The sequence below is a fragment of the Andrena cerasifolii genome, chromosome 16, assembly GCF_050908995.1.
Source record: "Andrena cerasifolii isolate SP2316 chromosome 16, iyAndCera1_principal, whole genome shotgun sequence".
NCBI lineage: Eukaryota > Metazoa > Arthropoda > Insecta > Hymenoptera > Andrenidae > Andrena > Andrena cerasifolii.
In genome coordinates, this window is record NC_135133.1 from 6,698,414 (window position 1) to 6,719,984 (window position 21,571).

The 21,571-nt window shown below is 44.0% G+C and overlaps 3 protein-coding genes across 8 annotated transcripts in view; 2 read left to right on the forward strand and 1 right to left on the reverse strand.

The window, feature by feature from the left end:
* Nucleotides 1-431: 431 nt before the first annotated feature.
* Nucleotides 432-2,427, forward strand: LOC143377859 (type 1 phosphatidylinositol 4,5-bisphosphate 4-phosphatase). 2 transcript variants are annotated; one of them, XM_076829639.1, is made up of 6 exons: nucleotides 432-654; nucleotides 739-920; nucleotides 1,001-1,210; nucleotides 1,281-1,421; nucleotides 1,521-1,575; nucleotides 1,664-2,427. In XM_076829639.1, exons 1-6 carry the CDS (start codon nucleotides 573-575, stop codon nucleotides 1,747-1,749), a joined length of 756 nt encoding a protein of 251 aa, XP_076685754.1. In that variant the 5' UTR covers nucleotides 432-572; the 3' UTR covers nucleotides 1,750-2,427. The 2 variants fall into 2 exon arrangements, with proteins under 2 accessions (XP_076685754.1, XP_076685756.1); XM_076829641.1 differs by lacking the exon at nucleotides 1,664-2,427 and having other exon boundaries at nucleotides 1,504-1,533.
* A 2,700-nt stretch (nucleotides 2,428-5,127) lies between these two features.
* The window catches only part of Mcu (mitochondrial calcium uniporter), a 57,738-nt gene continuing 41,294 nt past the window's right edge, over nucleotides 5,128-21,571 (reverse strand). Inside the window, exons 3-7 of the mRNA XM_076829787.1 lie at nucleotides 11,055-11,231; nucleotides 10,840-10,958; nucleotides 10,403-10,549; nucleotides 9,191-9,394; nucleotides 5,128-8,899 (exon numbers count right to left, since the gene is read on the reverse strand). Coding sequence (XP_076685902.1) covers nucleotides 8,525-8,899; nucleotides 9,191-9,394; nucleotides 10,403-10,549; nucleotides 10,840-10,958; nucleotides 11,055-11,231 — 1,022 coding nt within the window. The 3' untranslated portion in view covers nucleotides 5,128-8,524. The remainder of the gene's footprint in view (nucleotides 8,900-9,190; nucleotides 9,395-10,402; nucleotides 10,550-10,839; nucleotides 10,959-11,054; nucleotides 11,232-21,571) is intronic.
* The window catches only part of Jv (javelin), a 28,901-nt gene continuing 20,944 nt past the window's right edge, over nucleotides 13,615-21,571 (forward strand). For 2 of the 5 annotated variants that reach the window (XM_076829782.1, XM_076829783.1), the window contains exon 1: nucleotides 19,182-19,228. In XM_076829782.1, coding sequence (XP_076685897.1) covers nucleotides 19,197-19,228 — 32 coding nt within the window. In that variant the 5' untranslated portion in view covers nucleotides 19,182-19,196. Of the gene's footprint in view, nucleotides 13,767-15,281; nucleotides 15,388-19,181; nucleotides 19,229-21,571 lie in introns of those variants that run through there. The other 3 variants (XM_076829786.1, XM_076829784.1, XM_076829785.1) reach the window with 3 other exon arrangements.

Here is a 21,571-nt window from a genome sequence, read left to right on the forward strand (position 1 = left end):
GCGAAGAGATCAGTGAGTCACTTAATGCCGATCGAACTTCCGATGGCTAATACAAGCGCTGGGGAACCGTGCTGCAAAGTATACCGATGGAATCTCATTAAAGTGTGTCAGTATAAACTGGCGATAAGAGGATACTGTGTCCCGCAAACAGATTACGCCGCTTCCCCTTGAAAAATCTCGACTTTTTACGACACGGTTACTAATTAAAAACGATCTTTGTTTGCGTTTCGTCGGGAGAGAGAGAGGAAGGAAGAAATAAAGAGAGAGGCTATAACCTCAAGAAATGATCGCGACAGAAACGTCACTATTCCATCGCGTAACAGGGCAGGCAACGTACGAAAACTTTCGACCGCCCGTGGAATTCGTAAAGCAATCGATTCGGGACCGGCATCTGCAGCAGTAACGCGGACACCCGCGGCGGCTCGCGGTTTCTGCTCTATGAGCGGCGTAAATCGCGGAGGGTGTCAGAAAAATTTTGTATTTTGTCATCCTTGTCATCGGAGCACCGGGAGTACTGTCAAACAACACTTTAAATAAATTGTTGTCGTTAAGGGGCAAATTAACGGCTTGACATGGGCGACGGCAAGGAGGGCGAGCGACAGCCGTTATTAATGAACGATGTCCCTCATAGTTCGCGCAGCACCGATGTCACAGGTAAATAATAGCCGATTTCGCTGGCGCGACGATTAGGATCGCCTTAATCCAATTGCCCCTCTCATCTGCGACCTTTTCCTTCAGACACGATGTGGACCGCCGACACGGTGTCCACGATAGGGCCCGACGAGCTACCACCCCCCTATGAATCACTCCCCCAAGGTGGTGTGCCCATGATCACTTGCAGAGTTTGCCAGGCTATGATAGATATATGTGGTAAACGGGATCAACATGTTGTAAAGTGTTCCCTGTGCAACGAGGCTACGGTACGTTCGCAGATCCGTTGGTCGCGCGCAAAACATTCGGTAGCGGGGATCACAAGATTCTGTTTGTTTCTTTTTTATAGCCAATAAGGAATGCTCCGCCGGGAAAGAAATATGTCCGCTGCCCGTGTAATTGTTTACTAATATGTAAGAGCTCGTCACAACGTATCGCCTGCCCGAGGCCGAATTGTAAACGCATTATCAATCTAGCTCCGAGCCCAATCACGCCACCTGTACTATCTATGCCCGGTATGTGTAGGGTATGCTGCGCCCACTGTCACGACACATTCTTGGTAAGGACTCCAGCGAGCCGCTTAACTGTGCCCGCGCAACTGGGTTGGTAACTGTTCTCTTATTCTCCAGTTTAATACACTGAACAACGCATTGGCTCGATGTCCACACTGCCGGAAGATATCTTCCGTTGGGCCAGACTTCGCTAGAGGTCGAGGGATCGCGTTCATCGTCGTTGGAATAATACTCTTAGTTTGTGCAATAGGCGTGACCGTGCGTATTTCTATGACACCGAATATTTACTCGCGAAATTATTTAATTATTTCCCTCGAATGTATTCCGTGAGACTAATTAGTTTCGTTTCGTTTAAAGGTTGGAACATATACGTATGTGAAGAATAAGGGTGGAATTTATGTACTTTATGTCGGTAGGTAATATTAAGCATTCTTGACTTCGAAAGAAAGATTCTGTTTGTTGACTTTCAGAATGTAATATCTTACGACTTTTTGTTTCAGGTGCATTTCTACTGGCACTTATATCCCTGGGACGCAGCATTTACTATTGCACAATGAAAATTAGTTTGATAGAAGGTCCCATGTAGTCCCCTAAACGACAATTGACAATTAACCCTTTGAAACCGATTCCTTTAACATCTATGTCGCATAATAATATATTTAGATGAAATGTTTATAGTAACGATATGACATGAAAGTCCTTTTAAGACTTAAACTGGCAGCAGTATACAGTCGTACACACGCGTATGCGGGTCTGTATTGTTAGCAGCGCCCGCGCAAACGCCCTGGGCATATGCATATGCAGTGTATATGCTACGGACAAAGAGAACGTGTATCCGGTATATGACACTTTCTCATATAAGGTAATCTATCTGGAATTACTAGAAGAAGATCGGGGTGTCCATTTTAAACGAAGGATTGTTCCTCTGCACTTTTATATATAAAAGCACAGGACCAATGCATCAGCCCCATTAATATTGTTTTCATATGTGAATTAAAATATACTATATAATGCTTTCTACATCTACAATAAACGTATAAAATGCACATAGACATAAACATAAATGAGAATATTCTCGCATGGGTATTATTCCCGACTATAAACCGCTATACATACAGTTACGTAAATTGCGTTTCTAATTCCGTAACTTGCATCGTCGTTCAACTATCTTTTACAAAATCAGTATCATTTAAAAGACATTTCCGAATTCATGTATTATTTGGCATGCAAGTAAAATTATATAAAATACATATATTAAACGTTATTATCTGGTTTATTACCGTACACCAACGCACGGCTGACGTTATTATTATTATTTTCCTTTGTACAGTCGTAATGTTATTGCAAGTATAAAAACGTACGGGAATTTTAATTTTTGAGAGGCAGCGAATGGATGCTTTAAGTTTGTGGATATATGAAGTGCAGGTGAGTTGGAATTATGAATAAGCTAATTTATATTCTAGTTGTTTTAATTTGTGCGTTTTTTCTAGGGGTGGGTTCGAAGCTAATTTTTAAATTCCCGAAACTCGAATACGAAAGTTTGTAAGGCTGCGAAATTTTCGAAACTTGAAGCGCTGATTCTGTTTTGTAAGTGAAATATCTTGCTTTGAGAATTGAAGCCAACAAAATTTTTGCATAAATCTTTGTTGACCATAGTTAAACAAAATGCAAACAAAAGTATAACATTACACGATTTTTCGAGGCACGCTGCGAATGATTGTTTATTCATACATTTTATACTTTTTCTTATTTGGCTTTCGAGAGTTTTGAATTACGGAAAAAAATGCAAAATCTCGAATTCTCGAAACTTTTTTGGGTTTCGAGATTTCGACGCTTCGAGAAACCCATCCTTAGTTTTTCTAATATAACGCGTGAACGGATAACTGTAGATATATAAGACAATCTTAACATTTAATGTAAAGTTTTGTCACAGAATCGGGATGCTTGCCCCTTAGCATTTTCTACCGACGTTCAACATTATCGATTTAGAATCGAGTAAGATTACAACGCTATTAATTATAACAATTAAAACTGCATATATTATTATTGCGTTTGGTAATAAAGAAATTCAATATTTCAACTGTGGAGAAACCCACCTTTAAGCAAAATTCACAGCCATTTGCTCGTGTTATTTGCTATATAATTCATAATTGCAACTCATTGTAATTTGTGATCCGATTAGTAACTGTATATCAAGTAACACAATTGCCTAAGAGTTTTAAATAAGAAATCTACTTTTTTGCAACACATATTTAACACCAAATATTAAAAATAAAAGTTGACAATATAATGTACTCACATCCTTCCCTCGTCGTCCTGCGCCCGATCTCCTGTTCAATGACGCACTGACTCTAATCTCACTTTCAATGATTAGAATAAATAAAAGACTACTAAACACGACCGAAAAATATAGCTAGCAAAAATCACTGACGCTACTTTCGCGGCTGAATAAGTCAAACCGCGAGCTCCGATTCTCTGGAAACAATATAACACCCGTAAAAAGCACTGACTCTAACGACCGCATTGCGCGCGGCCACAAAGTTTTCCGAAAGAAAAGTTAATCCCGAACGGATCGAATCTCCGCGAAGCTCCATTTAAACTGATCACTAAGTGTCATGGCGTCAATGGCGTATCCGTTCGGTCGGTTTAAATTGCGCCCAAACATCTGCAACAGAACAAATAAAAATTAAAGGCAATTGTATTAAAATAAATACCACCGTGTTGTAATTATAACACTCGACTCGGAGTATGCCGTGAAAGATTGCAATTAAGTAGTAAAAATCGATTAAATAGATCAATTTATACTAACTGGGGAACAGAGAAGGGGCATGGAAATTGATTAAACTAATTGAATTAGTTTATGTTGAAAATGGAATAAGTATTAAATGAAAGCCGTAGTGGAGAGCAAACGCGTGTAGTAATATAATATGTTTCAATGGGACGAGTGAGGTTACGTACTTTAAATATGCGCGGAGTACTGCATAGACACGTCTTATAGCTTCGGCGTCCCAAAACAAACAACGACTTCGCGGTCGCCGGGGCACGCGTCATGTGGTGGGGTTAGGCCAATCGCTTCCATTGGAATTTCTACCTCTGTGGAAATGTTGACGTCACAGGGTACCCTCTGTCGAATAATATTTTCGAGTTCGGCCACGTAGCAATGAGGGATATACAGCACGCAATCTTTTAAGAATAATTACCTTCTTTCCCTCTCGATCCAATGACTCCAGTGGGTTCCATTTTTTGGGTACGCGTGTTTCTGCATTTTTATGATAGAATGCAATGCTTCTTTTGTAAGGCGAGATTGGTAGACAAATTAATCGACGTAAATATTTTCTATATATGCGTAAATTAAATAATCTAGCTGCCTTAGTTACAAGAGATTAATTCGCGCGATATCTTACCTCTGGCACTTCAAAGTTTGTGAAAGCTCACCACTAGAGGCGCCACAGGAAGCGCCACCACAAAACGATTAGTAGCAATACACGATTTTTATCATTGTTGATTAGTTGAAGTAGATTCGAATAGCTTATAATTCGTAAATAGGAATTTTCTGAACAGTAAATCCTCTTTCAGATAGGAAATATCTGTTTCTGCGTAAAGTAATGAAACAAATATTTAAAAAAAACTTTGTATCGTAGATGTCGTCGTTGTTCTCTTAGAGACGCTAGCGCGCATGATACAAGTTTGAATTCGAATTTAAAAAAAAAAACATAAAATCATAGAGGAAGTAATTAATTTATTTGTTTTATAAATCTTACGTATCATAGGCTTCCCCGCTAGGTGGTTATAACGTTTCGCGGTCCAAAATGTAACAGTTTGGAAAAATTAAAGGAACTTTCTTTAAACTAGAAAAGCAGAAAGTAATTACATAAGTACGAAACCATATGAATGCAATTAGACTCAGGTTCAGGAAGCACATATATTTTTAAACACTCAGAAGGAAGCTGGAAACGGTTGGGAATCGATTCAGAATCTTTCATGTTTTACTTTATTTTCAACCGTTTTTATGTATAACTAGATACACGGACGTAAATCACAGCACAACTCAACGTTGTATAAATATGCAATCGCCGGGAATAATATGTACACATGTCAATTATGCGACTGAGAATCGAAACGAAGATCAGGACGAACTCAGAAATCAATGAAAATTACGTCCCAGAAATCAGAGATATCAATACCGGTAATTTCGAATGCAAATAGTTTCCTAGAACCACTGTTCAACTAACCCGGTGCCACCAATAACTACACTAATGAAAATACGAATCAAACGATTGGTCTTTGAAATCGCGGACACATCAAACTCTCTAATTATTTGCTTTTGAACCGACGAACAAACAGCGTCAATTTGTTGCAAAAAGAAATCACTGAAGATTGTTTATAAGTGGTTTCATACATGATGACTTCACATTTAATCGGCCAGTACTATATCTAGAACTTGGTAGGAAGTACAGTTCCGTCAATTAATGGTTTCTACTCTGGTGCGTGGAAATTAACGATTAAAACTTCAATAAGTGTGATACAACGGCATTAAAACGTAGATATAGTTCGATTAATTGTCTATTTATATCGATCGAGGAATTAGGCGGTTCCTTATAAGCTCCGTGGTAACGGCACAACAAGAACGTTCATCAAAATAACCATACATGTACACTTATGTATACACATATATATACGATATAATATATCTTTGTATATGTACAAAAACTTGTATACGAAATCTTCCCTAAAGATCATAAAAAATATTTCGGAAAGAAGAGCTGTTTGCGAGGACAAGAAATTCGTTTCTGGGAAGCGATACCTCTTCGTACACGTTACAATTACATTATCACGTATTCTTTATCATCCCTCCTTATTTTCTCTTGTTCCTTTTTTTTTATATATATACAGGGTATCCGGACATAATTATCGCACAAAATGGATACTAAACAGTAAAAGACGCTACTTATGTCTACGTACAATAATATTGAAAGGAACACAATTCCATTCTGTACCAGTTCACTGCATTTGCCTTCCTTTTGTACTTTCGTAGAACTAAAACAATACAGCATTCTTCTTAAATAACAGCACATAATGGCATTGGAATAATCTTAAAATGTGTTTAGTAAGAATTCCGTGAGAAAATTATTTCGAGACACACTGTATACCATCCTCTGTTCTCTCTCCTCTATTTTTTTTTTAACCAATTTACAGCATTTTTGAAATCACTTTTGCGAGTTGTAGGACATCAGCGACTTTGAACATTGGCACTAGATTATAACTTCGATTGTAAGTAGTGCTTGCGAAAGCGATTGTCGAAAGAAGAAGAAATACTTAACGCGATGAAGCGGCATGCATTCAATTCCTGTGTCCGGGAAGAAGTGTTCTCGTAGAGTGCTTAACCTTGTTTACGATTAATTACCTAATTTGCATTGAATCTAGTAGATTGCTAATAGATTTTCAAACGAACTCTCTCTACCTTGCCACTCGCTAGTGGAAGTTCTTCAGATACATTTTGAAGTTTACAGTATATATCTAAGTTCAGACGATGCCACGCAATTAAAGCAGGACAGGAAATATAAACTTTCACTGAATGTAAAATACGTTATTGTTAATTTGTTGAATCTCCACAGCACTCTTTTGCAGCATAGGACAACGCGGCTTGGAAAATGAATATTTCTCGCGACAGATACTCTCAAATCTTTTTCTTTTTTTACTGAAACGTAAATAGATTAAACGGTACCACCTTTTTTTGCAACGGCAATACATACCGTTACAGTTTCTTCGAACGTAAAGTATCAATATAATTACCTTTATACTGTAAAATCGTGAGGTCATTAAATAGATTGGCGATCTATTCGAGCGGACGGATAAGGGATCTTTACACAAGCGAGAGAAAGTTTCTTAAAGAGCCTAGAAATAGTTGTCTATGTTACCCCTATCTAAGATACTTTCGTGAATGGTACTCTAAAGTGGTATTAATAGTAACAGTAGCAGTTTAATCGTACGATTTAGCTTAGTTTTAAAGACGTTAAAGTTGTTACTGGTACTGGTGCACAAAGTTCACAAATTTTAAATCGTGCGTGACCAATAGTAGTCGACAGGAATAAAAGACTTAGCGAAGCAAGTATCGTTGCAAACATTAAATGCTAAAAATCTTGTTATGAACGGCGACGAAGCTTCAAGCGTTAAGCAACGATTGTAAACATATCACCTATACAAATTTCTGGATAAAAGACAGACGAATAATCCGCAAAAGTCGTCTCGCAGTCGCGACAAGGACCAGCTGGGACACAGTAGGCGATATTAAATAAGACGAAACTGCGTTTGAGTCGAGAATATAAGAAAACTATCGATGCCGCTATCGTGCATATTATAAGTCGAGAAGTACAATCGCTTCTTCCCTGAAAGAATCAGTACAGGCAACAACAGGCTGTCGAGTCACAAAAGTTAAGTACAACGTACCACGTCCGGTACACGACAATTAAAAATACAGTTCGTTGATCTCGCGTTGAAAGAAAAGTTCATATTTACATTAACAACGTTATCGATATCTTCTCGTAGAAAAAATAATGTTATATACGCGAGGACCTAGGAAGTCGACTTCTAAATAAAATCTCTCAGCCGACGCGCTTCGATCGTCGTGACGCTTGTGCGAGAATTGCAGAAAGTACAATGAGATTACAACTAAACACGATCAACTTATCACAAATACGCATGATCCACAAATACGTGTATATCGATAATATATACTTATAGGATGGTCCACCTGAAAACAAACGTCCGATTAACTATTTCGAACTCACTAATTTTCCCCCGAAGCTTCTTTTCCTAAAGTAACCGAGGTCGTCGCTGTGTTTCCCTAACGAAACCTACGTCTCCTACGCGGGCGTTCCCTTCCCGGTGAACCACCTTGTGCATTGCCAAGGAGCACGACCACCCGCAACGTCTCCTCGGACCTTCACTCGCCAGTTTCTCTAGCGTGTAGTATATCAATCGATAGTGTGTAGAAAACTGCGGTATATACACCTCTCTCTTCGACGTCTTCCAAATGCACAGCAGTCAACAACATTGAGCATCGGGCAGGTATAATATTATACACGTAGTCGTTGATTAGGAGCGTCGTCGCACGACTTGGAAGACTTCGTCGACGATTCGAAACTTCTGCAGGTTTCTCGAGCAAGAGGAAAGTAACCGTCCTCGCCGCCCCCTCCCTCGTCAGTTTCTCTCCTCGCGGTTACGTCCCCCCCTTTCTTTCTAACAGTAACATTCATTCGGCAAACACCCTGAGCGCATTTTTTCATGGAGGAAAAAAAGGATGCGATCGAATCCCTTTCAACGAGATCGGTCTCCCCGGAGGGTCAACGATCATTCGGTGATCAGTAGCCCCTGGGGTCTTTGTGCGTCCAACCGTAGTTGAACCGCGCCTCCTCGGAGACTGGTTTCTTGGACGTGTCTCTCTCTGGAAAGATGCCCTTCTTAGGAAGACTCCTCTCCGGACTAGGACTAGGACTAGGACTAGGCGAGGAACTTGGTGACCTTGAGCTGCTGGACCTCGACCTCTCCCTCTGCTGCTGCTCTACGCGGGTCTGGTGCTCGTGCAGGGGGCCGCGGATGATTTTCAAAGTGGTCTCCAATTCGTAAGCCCGGTCCTTCAGCATATTGTATAGGTTCACGTCCAGCCCAGACTTCTTGGCTCTCTTGTGAAGAGCGAGTAGGTGTCGTCTGCTCAGCACTTCGGGTAGCATGTATTCCTGGTGCAAAACAGTCGGATAAATATATTCCGCGATTATGCAGCGGCGATCGAAGGAAAGGTCTTGCATAGTCTGCTCGTCATGTTTAGGGTGGACATTCGAAGAAACGAACTCCTAATTGCTTTCAGCAGAACAAGCTTGTATAATATTCTTGGGACTTTCTAACTTGTCGATAGTTTAACGATAGAACCATTCGGCTTAGTCTCCCTGGGTACCTTTAGTTTATCCAACACTCCCCTTACAGTTACCAAGTCATTGGGGGGTCTGGAAAACTTCGCCGCTACTACCAACCTGCTTCGTCAAGGCGAAATAGATGAACCAGCACACCGTGGTACCGTAAGTAACAAAGTACGTGACCGGTTCCATAATGTCCCACGAGTATTCCCACCAGGTTAGCCTGGCCAGGCCGCTGAACTGTACCGACATTAGGACTAGGCACATCCAGATGAAGATGTTTGCCCTCCTGGCGGCCGTGGTCTCCAATTCCTGCAGTTTCTGCGACAATCCAACGAGGCAGATTTAAACGCCAGCCTGCTATCGGCAAAGGAACACAGCGGCGTTCCCCAAGAATTTTAAGCACCCACTTCGCAGGCATTCCATTCTAGCTACGGTCTAAGAGAATCAATACTCACGAGGCAGGCATTCAGGATCATCTGGGATCGATACTCCACGCATGTAACTACTTTGGTTGGCCGGGATTTTCATTAAATTAAAGTGGGGTATTAATATGAATGTTCCACGTCCGCGCGTGGGGAAGACAGTGTTCTCGATGATGGACGGCTCGAGCCATCACCTCGAAGATTTACGAGCCTATTCATCGACCGAGCGGTCATTCCATTACCGTTCGAACGCGCCGATGAATATGAAACGATTGAAAATTCACGTGGCTCGATGGTATCTGAAGTTAAACGGAAGCTTTATGGAGCCTGGACGCGTTATTAGCATTCTATCAGGCATAGAAACGCGGCACGTGTGCGCATTATTCAACGAACCACCGCGCGGGCCCTCTGTTTTATCGCTCGTTTTCTCCTCGCTGGATGAATTAATTTTTCACCCGGGGGGAGGGGGGAGGTTCGTTTAATTATCACATTCCCAGGAGGCGTAATTAACGCCGCGCTGCCGCGCCGATTCGGAACGTGCACGAAAAGCGATCAACGTTTCGGCCGTAACGCGCGCACGTTCCTTCGCTCCTTCGTTCTCTGTTTTTAATTATATAACAGGCTCGTGTAAGACTCGCTTCTCTCGTATTCTTCCGGCAATGCCCTCCGCACAATCGGCGGCGATCAGATACAGCGGATGCGAACCAGCTAGCTAAGCTGGCGCGTTGATTAGAATCTCTTTCCACTGATAAACCGCGGTAATGATTCTACGAAAGCGACCACTCGTCGCAATTAAGAGATCAGGAGGGAGGAACGCTGGGGGATGAGGCGCTCAAATTTCATACAGCTGGTGGATGTCTATTTCTTTCATAGATCGGTGCTTCCATCTCCAATATATATTCACCTGCTCCAGAGGCTCCAACTCCAATCTGACAGCCTCCAGTTCAGCGAGCACCTGCTTCTCCATGCCGGCATAATGTTCCCGAACGTGGAACGTCTCGTACAGTTGCCCGATCAACGTCTGCACGTCCGATAACTTCTGTATGTTCTCCTGGAAAATACGATTCAACGATGCTCTCCGATTACCTGCAACCCGCCTTAAACATGGTGGAAATGCTAGCAGAAACAGAGATATTTCAGTATACCCTGGACATAGGATCGCAATTGTATTTTTTCGTATCTAATTACGAAATGATTTATTGTACGAGAGGATAAAAGGATAGACTGCGAGTAACCCACCCCAACTCTCGAGTGTTTGCATCAACACGAGCTGTGCTTTTAAATTCGTAAAATATTCGTCGAAAGTAGCAGCCAGGGGCAAGCTTTTGCCAAGTATCTCACCATAGTGTGCCTGTGATTCAACGGAGGCGAGACCAGGTACTCGTTGTCGTTTATTATCAATCGAAAGTCCTCCTCCATTAACGACTCTATCGTGTTGTTGGAGCCTATCCTGATCCCGTCTGAAACAGCACGAGCAGAGCTTCGTAACCCAGAAACCTTTAATCGCGTCGCGGTAAGAACTGGTTCGTTCCTCTAAGAAATCGTAGCAGACTCACCGAGCGTCGTCACGGCTGCTCGATCGATGCCACGATCCTCCCTCTTCAGCATCTTGATGAAGTCTCTCACCGTGTGGGTGATGGGCTTCAGGGTGAACACGCAGTGCTCCTTCCTGGATGGTAATGGCACCGTGATCTTCGGCAAGCCCCGGTGATACGTCACTGTCACGTCTGAAACTGAAGTAATTTTCATCCTCAACAGGTTGTGGCCACAGGTGATCCGTCGTTACACATTGAGAGCAGAATTTTCCTAGCAAGCTTTCGGCCACGGAACTATGCTCGCAACAAATACGAGCTAGAGATCTAACTAAGGATCTAAGGATCTTCCAAGGGCAGTACAATTTTTACTTTATTTTACCACCACTATTCTCCTGCCTGATCCCCTAAAGCCGCAATATTTCACCAAGAAAACGCTTCTGCACTCGTCGAAATGTACACGATCCTCTCCCATGGTGCCAAAGCTCTCCCTACCATAGCCCAGATCCCTCGTAACCTTTTAACCGTACGAAGGGATCAGCCACGAAGCCAGGATTTTCGGGTGTTAATGGGGTCGTGTAGCTGTCGAGTTCCATCCCCCAGGTCGCTTAATAACATCGCAGTCGTTCGAGCGTGCTAGTAATCCCCTCCAAGAGGAGACGAGAAAAAGGCTCCGAGAGCCGCCAGACTCGCCGTTTCCATGAATCCGTTCGCATGGTGGTCACACGATCGAGAGCTGGATCGCGTTAACCTGGTTAGCAGCCGTTGATATGAGGAAGGTATTAGAGTGTGGAGACCGGAATGGGACGGCCACGGGCATCTTTCCGTTCTAAGCAGAACGGAACCGAGCGCCGATCCGGCTGCACGATCTCTCAAAATGTATCCACCAGGGATGTAGAGAGAAGGGTCAGCGTCCCGACACTTTGCTTAGTCGTATGAAATAGGAGAAAATACAAGCCACTGCTCTTGTTTAACGATCTATACACCGCGGAGAATGGAACGTTGCAGAAAAGAGAAGAAAAAAAAGTATTCCATTGAGACTCCGTGGCAGAGCGTTTTTCCTAAATTTCCCTAAACCGGAATATTAATACCTCTTTCGAAAAACGTGCTGGGAGCCTGAAAATTGCTGTAACTCGACCTCGGAGTCCCAGATGTGACTCCTAAAAAACGCGGTGCTACGTTCGAAACTGCAAACGTGGTTCCCGCAGGGAGGGCGTAGAGTCACGTTCACAGAGCGACATGGAACATCGCAACCAGGTTTCGAATCATCCCCCAGGCACGCCCAGGAATGTAATAACGGATTTTCATTCCGCGAGCGTCCGAGGAATGCCCGTAGCTTGTGCAAACAGCGCAGCTTTTAAAAAGCGTATGATGGCGTGAAACGAGCGCCGGAAGGAATTATGCTGGCTGGAATCGAGCAGCGAGCAGTCTGTCGATACGGGCTTGCATAACAATGCGAAACTCGATTTCCAGGGATCACGAGGGGAATCAACGGCCAGAGTATAGTTTGTTGATTCTTCTGATCATAAGTAAATTGCTGGTAATCAGGCGAGATATCAAGCCCTGATTTCGCGAATGTTCGAACAGCCGGTTCACTCAGAGCCTTGCACGTTCGAAGGATGGGGAATTATTACTTGGTTCCGTTTAAGCATTGCAATTTCAGCCGAGGTGAAGCTCCATGCGGAGAAAGCTGCACTGTTTATTGCCAATTTGTCTCCTTCCTCGACACCTATCTCTTCGAGGTTCTTACATCGGCCGGCACGCGAGGAATGTTTTAAAGAAACCAACATCGCTGCTGTGGTAGAAGTAGAATCTTTTCGACGATTCATCACTTACAATTAGGAGCAACTGCAAAGTGCTTTCGTGCGGTAGGTACAGACGGAATTGGACTTCTGAAAGCAATCGAAATTGAATTGCAGCGTTGCGAGACGTCGAGTACTGTTGAATGAAATAACGTTGCTCGGAGTCGTTGAGAAGTTGAATTCTCAATTGTAAATGTATCTAGGGCATGATTAAAACGTACAGTCCCTGCTCGTACTAAGAACTTTCCCCTCGCGGTATTTTAACATCCACCTCGTGATCCAGAAAAATGCTCCCTAAATCGAAGGCCTACGACTTAGAAGCCAGATACCATTTGCGAAACCAATAGCCTGGCTACAGCTAATCAGTAATCAGGAAGTCTACCGCCGCCTCGTTTGTCATCGAGAGTTTCCGCCCAGTCTCGAAAGGGAAACTCCGACAGCGAGATCCTTCGATGATTTAACGTGCTCGCCGCAGGTATTTGGCCGCGATAAATCGGCGCCTCGATGGATCTTGCTGAAGAAATTCGGACCGCCAGTTAATTGCCTCTCCTTTAATGACGGACAAGCGCAACGTCCGACAATTAGTGCGCCGCCCCCACGAAGCTGCACGGGCCGGCGAAGAAGCGCGGCTGGAAGTGGCAAAGAGGCTGCCACCACCTTCTCGGTGTCGTCCTCCCTTCTTCCAGGCTCTGGTGAAAAGTCTTCACCGCGTTGGTGAAGTTTTCCGTGGCCGGCCAGTCTACCTCTGGATTCTGCTGAACAAATAAGTGACGTGCGGCGTGAACGTTCCACCATTCGGGGACCCTCCGTGCTCGTCGCGAGATTTAGGCGTGACCAAAGGTTCTCCTCGCTCGCGGCTGAGGTATCGATACCCGTTCGCGTGACGCGACCTCTTCAAGGATGCGCGACGAGTGATCGGGGATCATCCCCAAGGGTAGGTGAATAAACCACGGTTATGGTGTTAACAATCGCGTGGAAGTGGCAGCGGGGTACAGTAGGGGGATGCTTTCGCCCTCCCCTTGGCCTCTGTGCCAATGGCGGGACGCTGAAAGGCGCTTTAAATGTTATTTCCCGAGGGACATACTATTGGTTACAGGGGAACACTCTTTCTGCGCTTCGCGATGGTACTTTGATTCGAGAAAGTGATTCGATTTTATGAAGTTCCAATTGTTAGGGCATTGTAGTACCTTCTCGCTTGTAGGTAGGAATACAAAGGGTTGTGAAATAGAATTTTTATTTACATTGCATGTAGGACTGTAAGCTTCTTAAAGGTGCTTTTTTTCAAAGTGTTTGCTTCTGGTGGGGATATCCTGTATAACTTAATTAGTTAACTTTCCTACTTTGTCGTATGGACTTTGTCTTACCCAATACTAACTGTGCGCGCTCGTCCTAATTTCTAATTTCATTTGGGGGAACGGATGTCGTTATGAGTCATGGCTGTTGAGTTACGCAGTTTTTCTCTTTCCACATTTCAATATCCGTTTGTTTTCTTCATATTTTCAAGGAAATTTCTTGAAATATATTCAGAATTTTGTTTTAAATTTGGATTACTGTGGGTCGAAACCGTTGGTTAAGACCCTTTCTGGATAAAATTAACGTAGGAACAACTCTCGGTTCTCAACTTAAACATAACTCTACCGTTCTCTCTCTCCAGCTCTTGTACACTCGATCGACCGACTTCGCAAGCGAGAAAGCGTCGCTCTTTAACGCCACCTATCCACAAACGGAGACACTAAACGCTCTCTATATCCCCCATGCACGATGCACATGTCAGCTGCACCTGGATTTGAAGAGCATTTGTCACGCCGCCATTCTATTTGCATTCCACTCGCAAGCGTTTTTTATTTTTTTTTTGTTTTCATTTCCTATTGCATAGTACGTTCCCCTCGCGAGGCACTCTCTTCGCGACCAAAGGAAAAACCCAGGCGAATTGAATATCTTTCATGCTACGCGTTTCCCTTGAAATGTAGTTATTCATACAAAACCCAGCCACCGAGAGGAACAACGCGAGTAATAAAAAATTCAGCAGGAGGAAAAACGCGAATGCCGCGGGAGCGTTAAGAAAGCTTGAAATAAAATCGGTGCAGCTGCAATTCTAAGCGTGAAAATAAGTGTGACGGCTAAACCGACTTGAATTATTTCCGATTTACTGTTACCTATTTACGCAACGAACTTAAGAGCCGACATCGCCGCGACCGGATAAATTGAGTTTCGCGTTGAAAGTACCGAGGCGACGAATAATTAATCGTAAACGAGCGATTAACCGTGGAATAGCACGTAGACAACACGTTTGTGTTTTATAAATTCGACACGCTACGGACTTACGCGTGATATCGCATTAATTTCACCCACCCCGCTTTCAATTTGCACAAATGATATTGCTAATCTGAACGAATTTATTCACGTGCGAGCTGTTATTTAACACGTGTAAATATAAATTCACAATCAGGCCTCGTCGTTCAGGGGTCGACCATGGGTGGAGTGCAGAGCGGCGGAACCCACACCCTTGGAGAGGCATTATGGGTGCAGGAGAGGCAGCGACAAAAATGCCATCGGTGAGTGATTCATTTTCCTCAGCTACATAGATACTAGCCATCTTCGAGAATCGCGCACAGGTGGGTTGTGAGATCCGTCGACTCATTTCCTGGGAGAATCTTCTACGCAAACCGCGATCGTTACCTCGGAACAGCTGACCGAAGGGAGAAGGTCCAATTGGACAGGCGACGTCGTAGTCCAGTTGACTGGAGCAGTCATAGAGTAAACGAGAGATCCGGTTCGAATAGCTGCTTAACGAACCGATATTTTTTCGGAAAAAACTCCTCGAGATGCGCAAGAAAGGGGCAGATTAACTACGGCCGCGAGTTAATTACGTTGCGCGATAATAGAGAGGCCGAGCGTGGCCCAGATTTTTAATTAGCTCGAAAAATCGCCTGGAACATCTGCGGCGCGTAAATATCAGAGCAGAAACTGTACGGCGATCCTAGGCGATATTACTTTAATCTATTCCCAGGCGTCCTCTATTATTCGGAGCAACAACGTGCCGTACGTTGCTTAAACACGAGGAATTTCACGTCGATTATAGATCGGGTATATCTTCGCTAGAATTGGCCATTTCTGATTATATGCTTGCGGACGTTCCTCGCGAAACCCGCTTCCAGGGGAGACCGGCCGGTCCCGTTCGATCGAGATAACGCCTCGTGATTAGTAGACGATTAATCGTTAATTAGTGGGATTTCGACACGGTCAGGCTACTCGCGTTTATTAGCGCGGTGGTTGTGGTCTGATTACGCGGATCCTCGTCCAGGCCTAGCCAATCCGCCAGTAAACGCTCCTCGGCCTCAGTTTAGCCGCCGTTTGGCTTCAAAAGGCAACGATTCCCTCGCGCAGGCGCGCCGGCGATGGGACGGCGCGTGCGCCGTTAACGCGCCCTTTCGCTGCGTGAAATTCGAAGGTGGATTCAAGCTCGAATAGTTTAATGAACCACAGTGTGCTCGTATTCGTAGAATCGATGACTGTGACGATTTCTTTTGTAAAGTGGACATTTCGTTCCCGCAGGAAAGCAGCCGCAATTTTGTAAAGAAAGTCGCTTACAAGCGCTGGCTTTCCTACACAATGCCCTCGGTGCGATTTGTAACTATTTTCCAGCGTATGCGCGTCAACGATGCAATAACGCATGCGTCGTTACCGCGCTCAGCGCCGCGCGAAATTTCAAGAGAGGTCACGGAGTAACGACAAATCAAAAGCCCGCCGACCGGAACGCGGGATTACAATCGGCGAGGATTTTAGCGAGCACCGCGGTTGCCTTATCTCTGCTCGTTCGCGGCTTTTTTTTTACGCTTTGATGCGACGTATAGAAATGTCGGTATGAAATATTCATAAGAAGAAATGAACGCATTGTTAAGAAAGTATACTGGTCATGGGTGACTTCCGTAACATTTAACGTATTGCTCGCTAATTTATCTTCGCGTTTTTATTAACGCGTAATTGCAGCCTTAATTTTCTTTTCGTTTTAACGGCGAGCCAACTTTTCGCTGGTAAACCAATCCTGCAGCAATGAGAGCCGCACAGGATCGGCAATAACAGCGAGATCCTCGAGGATATTTTCGATATCGTTGGCGCGAGCGAGTCCATTCCGCTGGCTTGCCATCTCCATAAATTACACGCGTGTCGTAGTTCCGCTAATTAGCTGCTCCTAGAAACTCGAGAAATTTTCTATCTCCATATTCGCGATACCACTAACGAGTCCCGCCAACTGTTTATTGAAATTCCGCTTTTATTCGAGATTCGCACGCGCATCCCATTCCACTATCGCGTCGATTGTATCTGGAAGCGCGGTCCCATTCGACGTAGAATCCGGGGAGTGTCGTGTTCTATCGATTCGAATCGAAGCCTCTCTGTGCACAGAGGCTGGGGCAGATCTCCACAAAAATTCGGCGTCGAGGCGGGAATTAATGGGACCGCGATTAATCAAAAGCAAATCACCGTTCCGGACAGTGGCCTCCAGCGTAATTACAACAGGAACTTCCTTTGGTCTCGAACAGCCCGTGTCACGAAACCATTCTCTATGAGCAGGAGAGACTAGTGTACACTGTATGAAAAACCAGAATTTTAGAACGTAATTACAGTGAAATTGCACAGGCTTCGATGGTTCGAGTACCTTTTCGGCGAGAGATATTGAGGCCTAAAATAATAGAGACACGCTCATCTAGTGTTCCTGAGTTCTAGATATTTTCTGTTACTCGAGAAATAGAAAATCGGGTTATATTTCACGAGAATTCCCAAAAATGCGTCTTTTGAATCTTTTTGAAGAAATTCTGGTTTATGCAAAAGCGATACAAGAGCCTTATCTCTGCTTTCAACGTTTCTTCTTTAATAGAAATAAGACAATCAATACTTAATTCAGTACACAATTTTCTGAATTTTTAAATAAGAATTTAAGAACACCTTCAGCAGTTATTAATGTCGAATCTTCTCTACTGAGATTTTCTATTGTAATTCATACAGGTTCTAGTGTTACTAATAAGATTTATCATAAATTGTATATGTGCTTATACGTTCGCGATTACCTAGTAATACACAATTTGACTAACTGAAAATTAATTTCCGAAAATAAATGAGATTTATAATAATTTTCCTAGGCTTAAGGCTCCCCCAAACCAATGCGAATATTCGCGGAGGCAGCAAACATTTTGCCGCGATGGACTCGCGGCAGTTTACTATACGTGGCGGCTTATGGGGTAGTTCAGACAAACGCGAAACATTTCCGCTGCGGCTGCCCATAAGCCGCCACGTATAAAAAACCGTCGCGAATCCATCGCGGCAAAATGTTCGCTGCAGCCGCGAATATTCGCGTTGGTTTTGGGGAGCCCTTAACCCTTAACTGGTATACTGTTTTTGGCAAACGTGGCTGGTATACCGGGGTCGTGGCAGACCCCAAATAAAAAAGGTCACAGAAATTTGTAAAGTCGACCCTAGATCAACCTCTACGAATATTTTGTTCTTAGGTAATGCATAAAATAATAGAAACCTAGAAAGTTAAACTATTATTATAAAATTAATTAGAAAAAACAGTTTACAAGCTTAGACGACCAAAAATTTTGCAGCGAACTTTGCGTGCCTGGGGTCATGAGCGACCCCAAGATACCAGTTAAGGGTTAAGTTTCTCGTGAAATACTGTATCTAATTTCTTCGAGAATTATGAAATTTATTTAGTTATTTATTTATTACCTTTTACGGGAAGACCCTATTATTTACAAAGTGAAAAAATAACAAAACAAACATTACCGCACACGAGAAATAACCCATCAGAACCCCGAGAACAAAAGAAATAAGCAATTCTAAAATATCTCAAGAAATTCTCAAGAAACAGTTCTCGACAAAAGAACACCCTGCACCCCTAAATCTACTGACAGATTTATTTCAAATTTAAAACATCTCCAACGACTTGGAATTTGCTATAACTCTCGACATCTCGAAGATCTCAGAGTAGAAGGAGACAAGTTACACACAGAGATAGAAAAACAATGCAACTGTCGCTATTAGAATTATTTCGCGAATGGCTAACGCGTCGTAGTCGATGGGCGACAACGACCGTGGGAGGAGGCCATCCCAGCGGAACACCGGATATCCGTTTTTACCGGCCTCGTCTCTTTCTGTTTCACTGATGTGCACACGCAGCTGCGTGCACAGCAGGACAAAGGGCCGTGACAGTAAGCGTGCGTCGAAATTCGCTCGCGTTGCTCGCCTGGAAAGCCACTTCTGTGCTGGAAACGACACGGGGAACGCTGGGTGCACGGTGGTGGTCCTCGCGATACGATGCTGGTGCGCGATGTTCGCGGTGAAAATTGTTTATTGCCAGGTGACGATGGAGTTCGTCGAGAGCCCCGACAACGCCAGGTAATCGGCACTTGATTCTATTTTACGAGCTTGAATGAGTGCTGGATGAGTGACAGCTTGCATAGACGACTTCTTTCTCAGTCCCTAATCTACCGACTTCGAAACACGATTCACTGAATTGATGGGATTGAATTGGAAGTGTAGCGAAATAAAATTAGAGTGATGCATCGCTTAGAACGGCTTGAAAGTGTTTAGTTAAAAACAAGTGCCTAAAAAAGAAATCCTCTGTTTCAATAATGCAACTCGCTCGATTCTATCCGAGCGTCCGAGGACTTAGAAGCGCGCAGCAGTGGTTGCGACGAGTGAGAAGCGCTCACTTAATGTGGATACGCGAATCAAAGTTATCAGAGCAAAAAGAAAACTTCTGTTTCATTAACGTACACGATTCGCTTCTGTTTATCACATTTAGAGCGAAAACGAATGATTATCATCAGCCGCGATGACATAAATCGATCAGTTCTACAATTCTCCTAGACTTCACTTTCACGAAAGGCGTTCTCCACGTGTCGTTCTTCCATATCAATCGGAGCAATTAGTCGACTGTGCTACCGAAACGGGCAATCCGGCTTTGTTCTAAACCGTTCTACCCTACAGTCCACGATAATTACACGTTTCTAACTGCCTTCGGCGAGTGCTGTACGCGTTTAAACTTCCGAACCATCCTCTAAATGGAAAGCGAGTCGGAGGAAAGTTGGCCGCCGAATTTTCGTGCGTGGAAACCATTAAGAGCAAGTAGAATCGAGTGGAGCTAGACGTATCTCAAAGTGAAAATGGATACCGCCGAGAGCCCCGAGGAAAAACGTTTTCGGAAGCGAAGCTTTTCCGATACTACTGGAACTAACGAATCCACTGGCTGTTAGGCAATTATTTGCAGCGGCAAGCACAGCGAATCTTTCTTTTAATCGAATACGAATCTAGACTTGCTTCCGTTTAATCATTCAGCATCGATGGAAACATTTAAATTCTCTGGCCCCGAAAGAAATTCAGAGCTGCTCTGATTGCTTTCATTTTCGCACTGCATAGACCAGGGAACCGCGGCGGGGTCGTTTTAATCAAAGAGGCGGCGTGTCTCTGAGCCATCATCGACTCGTATGAAATTCCTTCTGTGAGAACAGGAGCAGGGCTCTCGTTGTCCCGCATCCTGTCGCTCGTGGCCCTGTTTCCTGACCTCCTCTAAGTCACAGCAGGAAACGCCACATCCACTTTCTATTTTATTCAACGGAAAACCGTTTTCTGCACCACCCAACTCGAGACGATTATGAATTTTCCAGTTTAAAACTAAGGAAAACTCTGCGTCATTCTCCTGTTTAAAAATGTACCTGCTCCAAGGTCTTGTCAACCATTGCAAGCAGCCTCGCCAAGGATATCAGCTTGAAGAGGCCGCTGCACAAAAGCCACGAATAGCTTCCATCCCATTTGCATTCGCCGCCAAATATTTGGTCCCCCAGTTAGCGATTAAATCATCTAACGAGACGTTAAAACGAAGTCGCGACGCGCGAAACGGTCCCGTGACGATCGACGGACTCTGACGTCGGTGGAACGCTTACTTCAGCGCCGATTTGCGGTGAACCAGGCCGAAGATTTCCAGGAGATTTACGTAATAATAGGATCGTTACACGCGCGGATGTATTTTCTGCGTTTTTCTTCTCATTTTATTTTTTTCTATTCCACGACAGGGTTACGTAAAGGAGGCAGCGATCCTCGAAGCGTGGAAATATTAAATTTGATGCTCACATTAGGTAAGAGCTCGTTCCTCGATCGAGCGCGATCCCGCGCCGCATCGAGAGCACTGTGTCGAATCGCTCGACCCTCGCTTCGATGCACTGTCGTTTTACGCCCGCCGTTTCCCTCAGACTTTTACTCCGTCGCCGATACCAGAGTGCGCGATTTAAAACGACGTCCCCATTATTCCCCTTTCGCGTACGCTTTTTTGACGAATTCAATTTCTAATTCGGAAGAGTGGCTTAACCTTTTTTTTGTTAACTCCGAAGGTACTCGAACATTGTATCCGTGCTTCTTCTGGCACTCTTGGAAATAAGTAACATTCCATTTTCTTGCTCGCGCCTTTTTAGGTCGCCTGGAATTTTAATGGGAAAGAAAGCTTTTCTTGCTCACTTCCAATGTTTCTATAGCGTTATATTCTTAAAGCTAGCGTATCCGAGGAATATTCTACACTATGCAGCTTAGTCCCGATAGCTTCCAACGCGCCGAAGTCTCCGAAAATTCATAGTCTCTAAGGAAGACGTCGGGTAGCCGCGAGGAGGAAGTCCTTTGCTCGCGCTTCGCGCACCGCAGCCTCCGCGAGATTACTTCCGCTGCTCGATTCTCCTATCGAAAGTGATT

Bases quoted from the DNA above. Each gene is read 5' to 3' on its own strand.
- LOC143377859 (XM_076829639.1), top strand. From the start codon at position 573: ATGGGCGACGGCAAGGAGGGCGAGCGACAGCCGTTATTAATGAACGAT. The intron at 1,211-1,280 runs GTAAGGACTCCA...CTTATTCTCCAG, and splicing joins ACTGTCACGACACATTCTTG to TTTAATACACTGAACAACGC. The intron at 1,576-1,663 runs GTAGGTAATATT...TTTTTGTTTCAG, and splicing joins AATTTATGTACTTTATGTCG to GTGCATTTCTACTGGCACTT.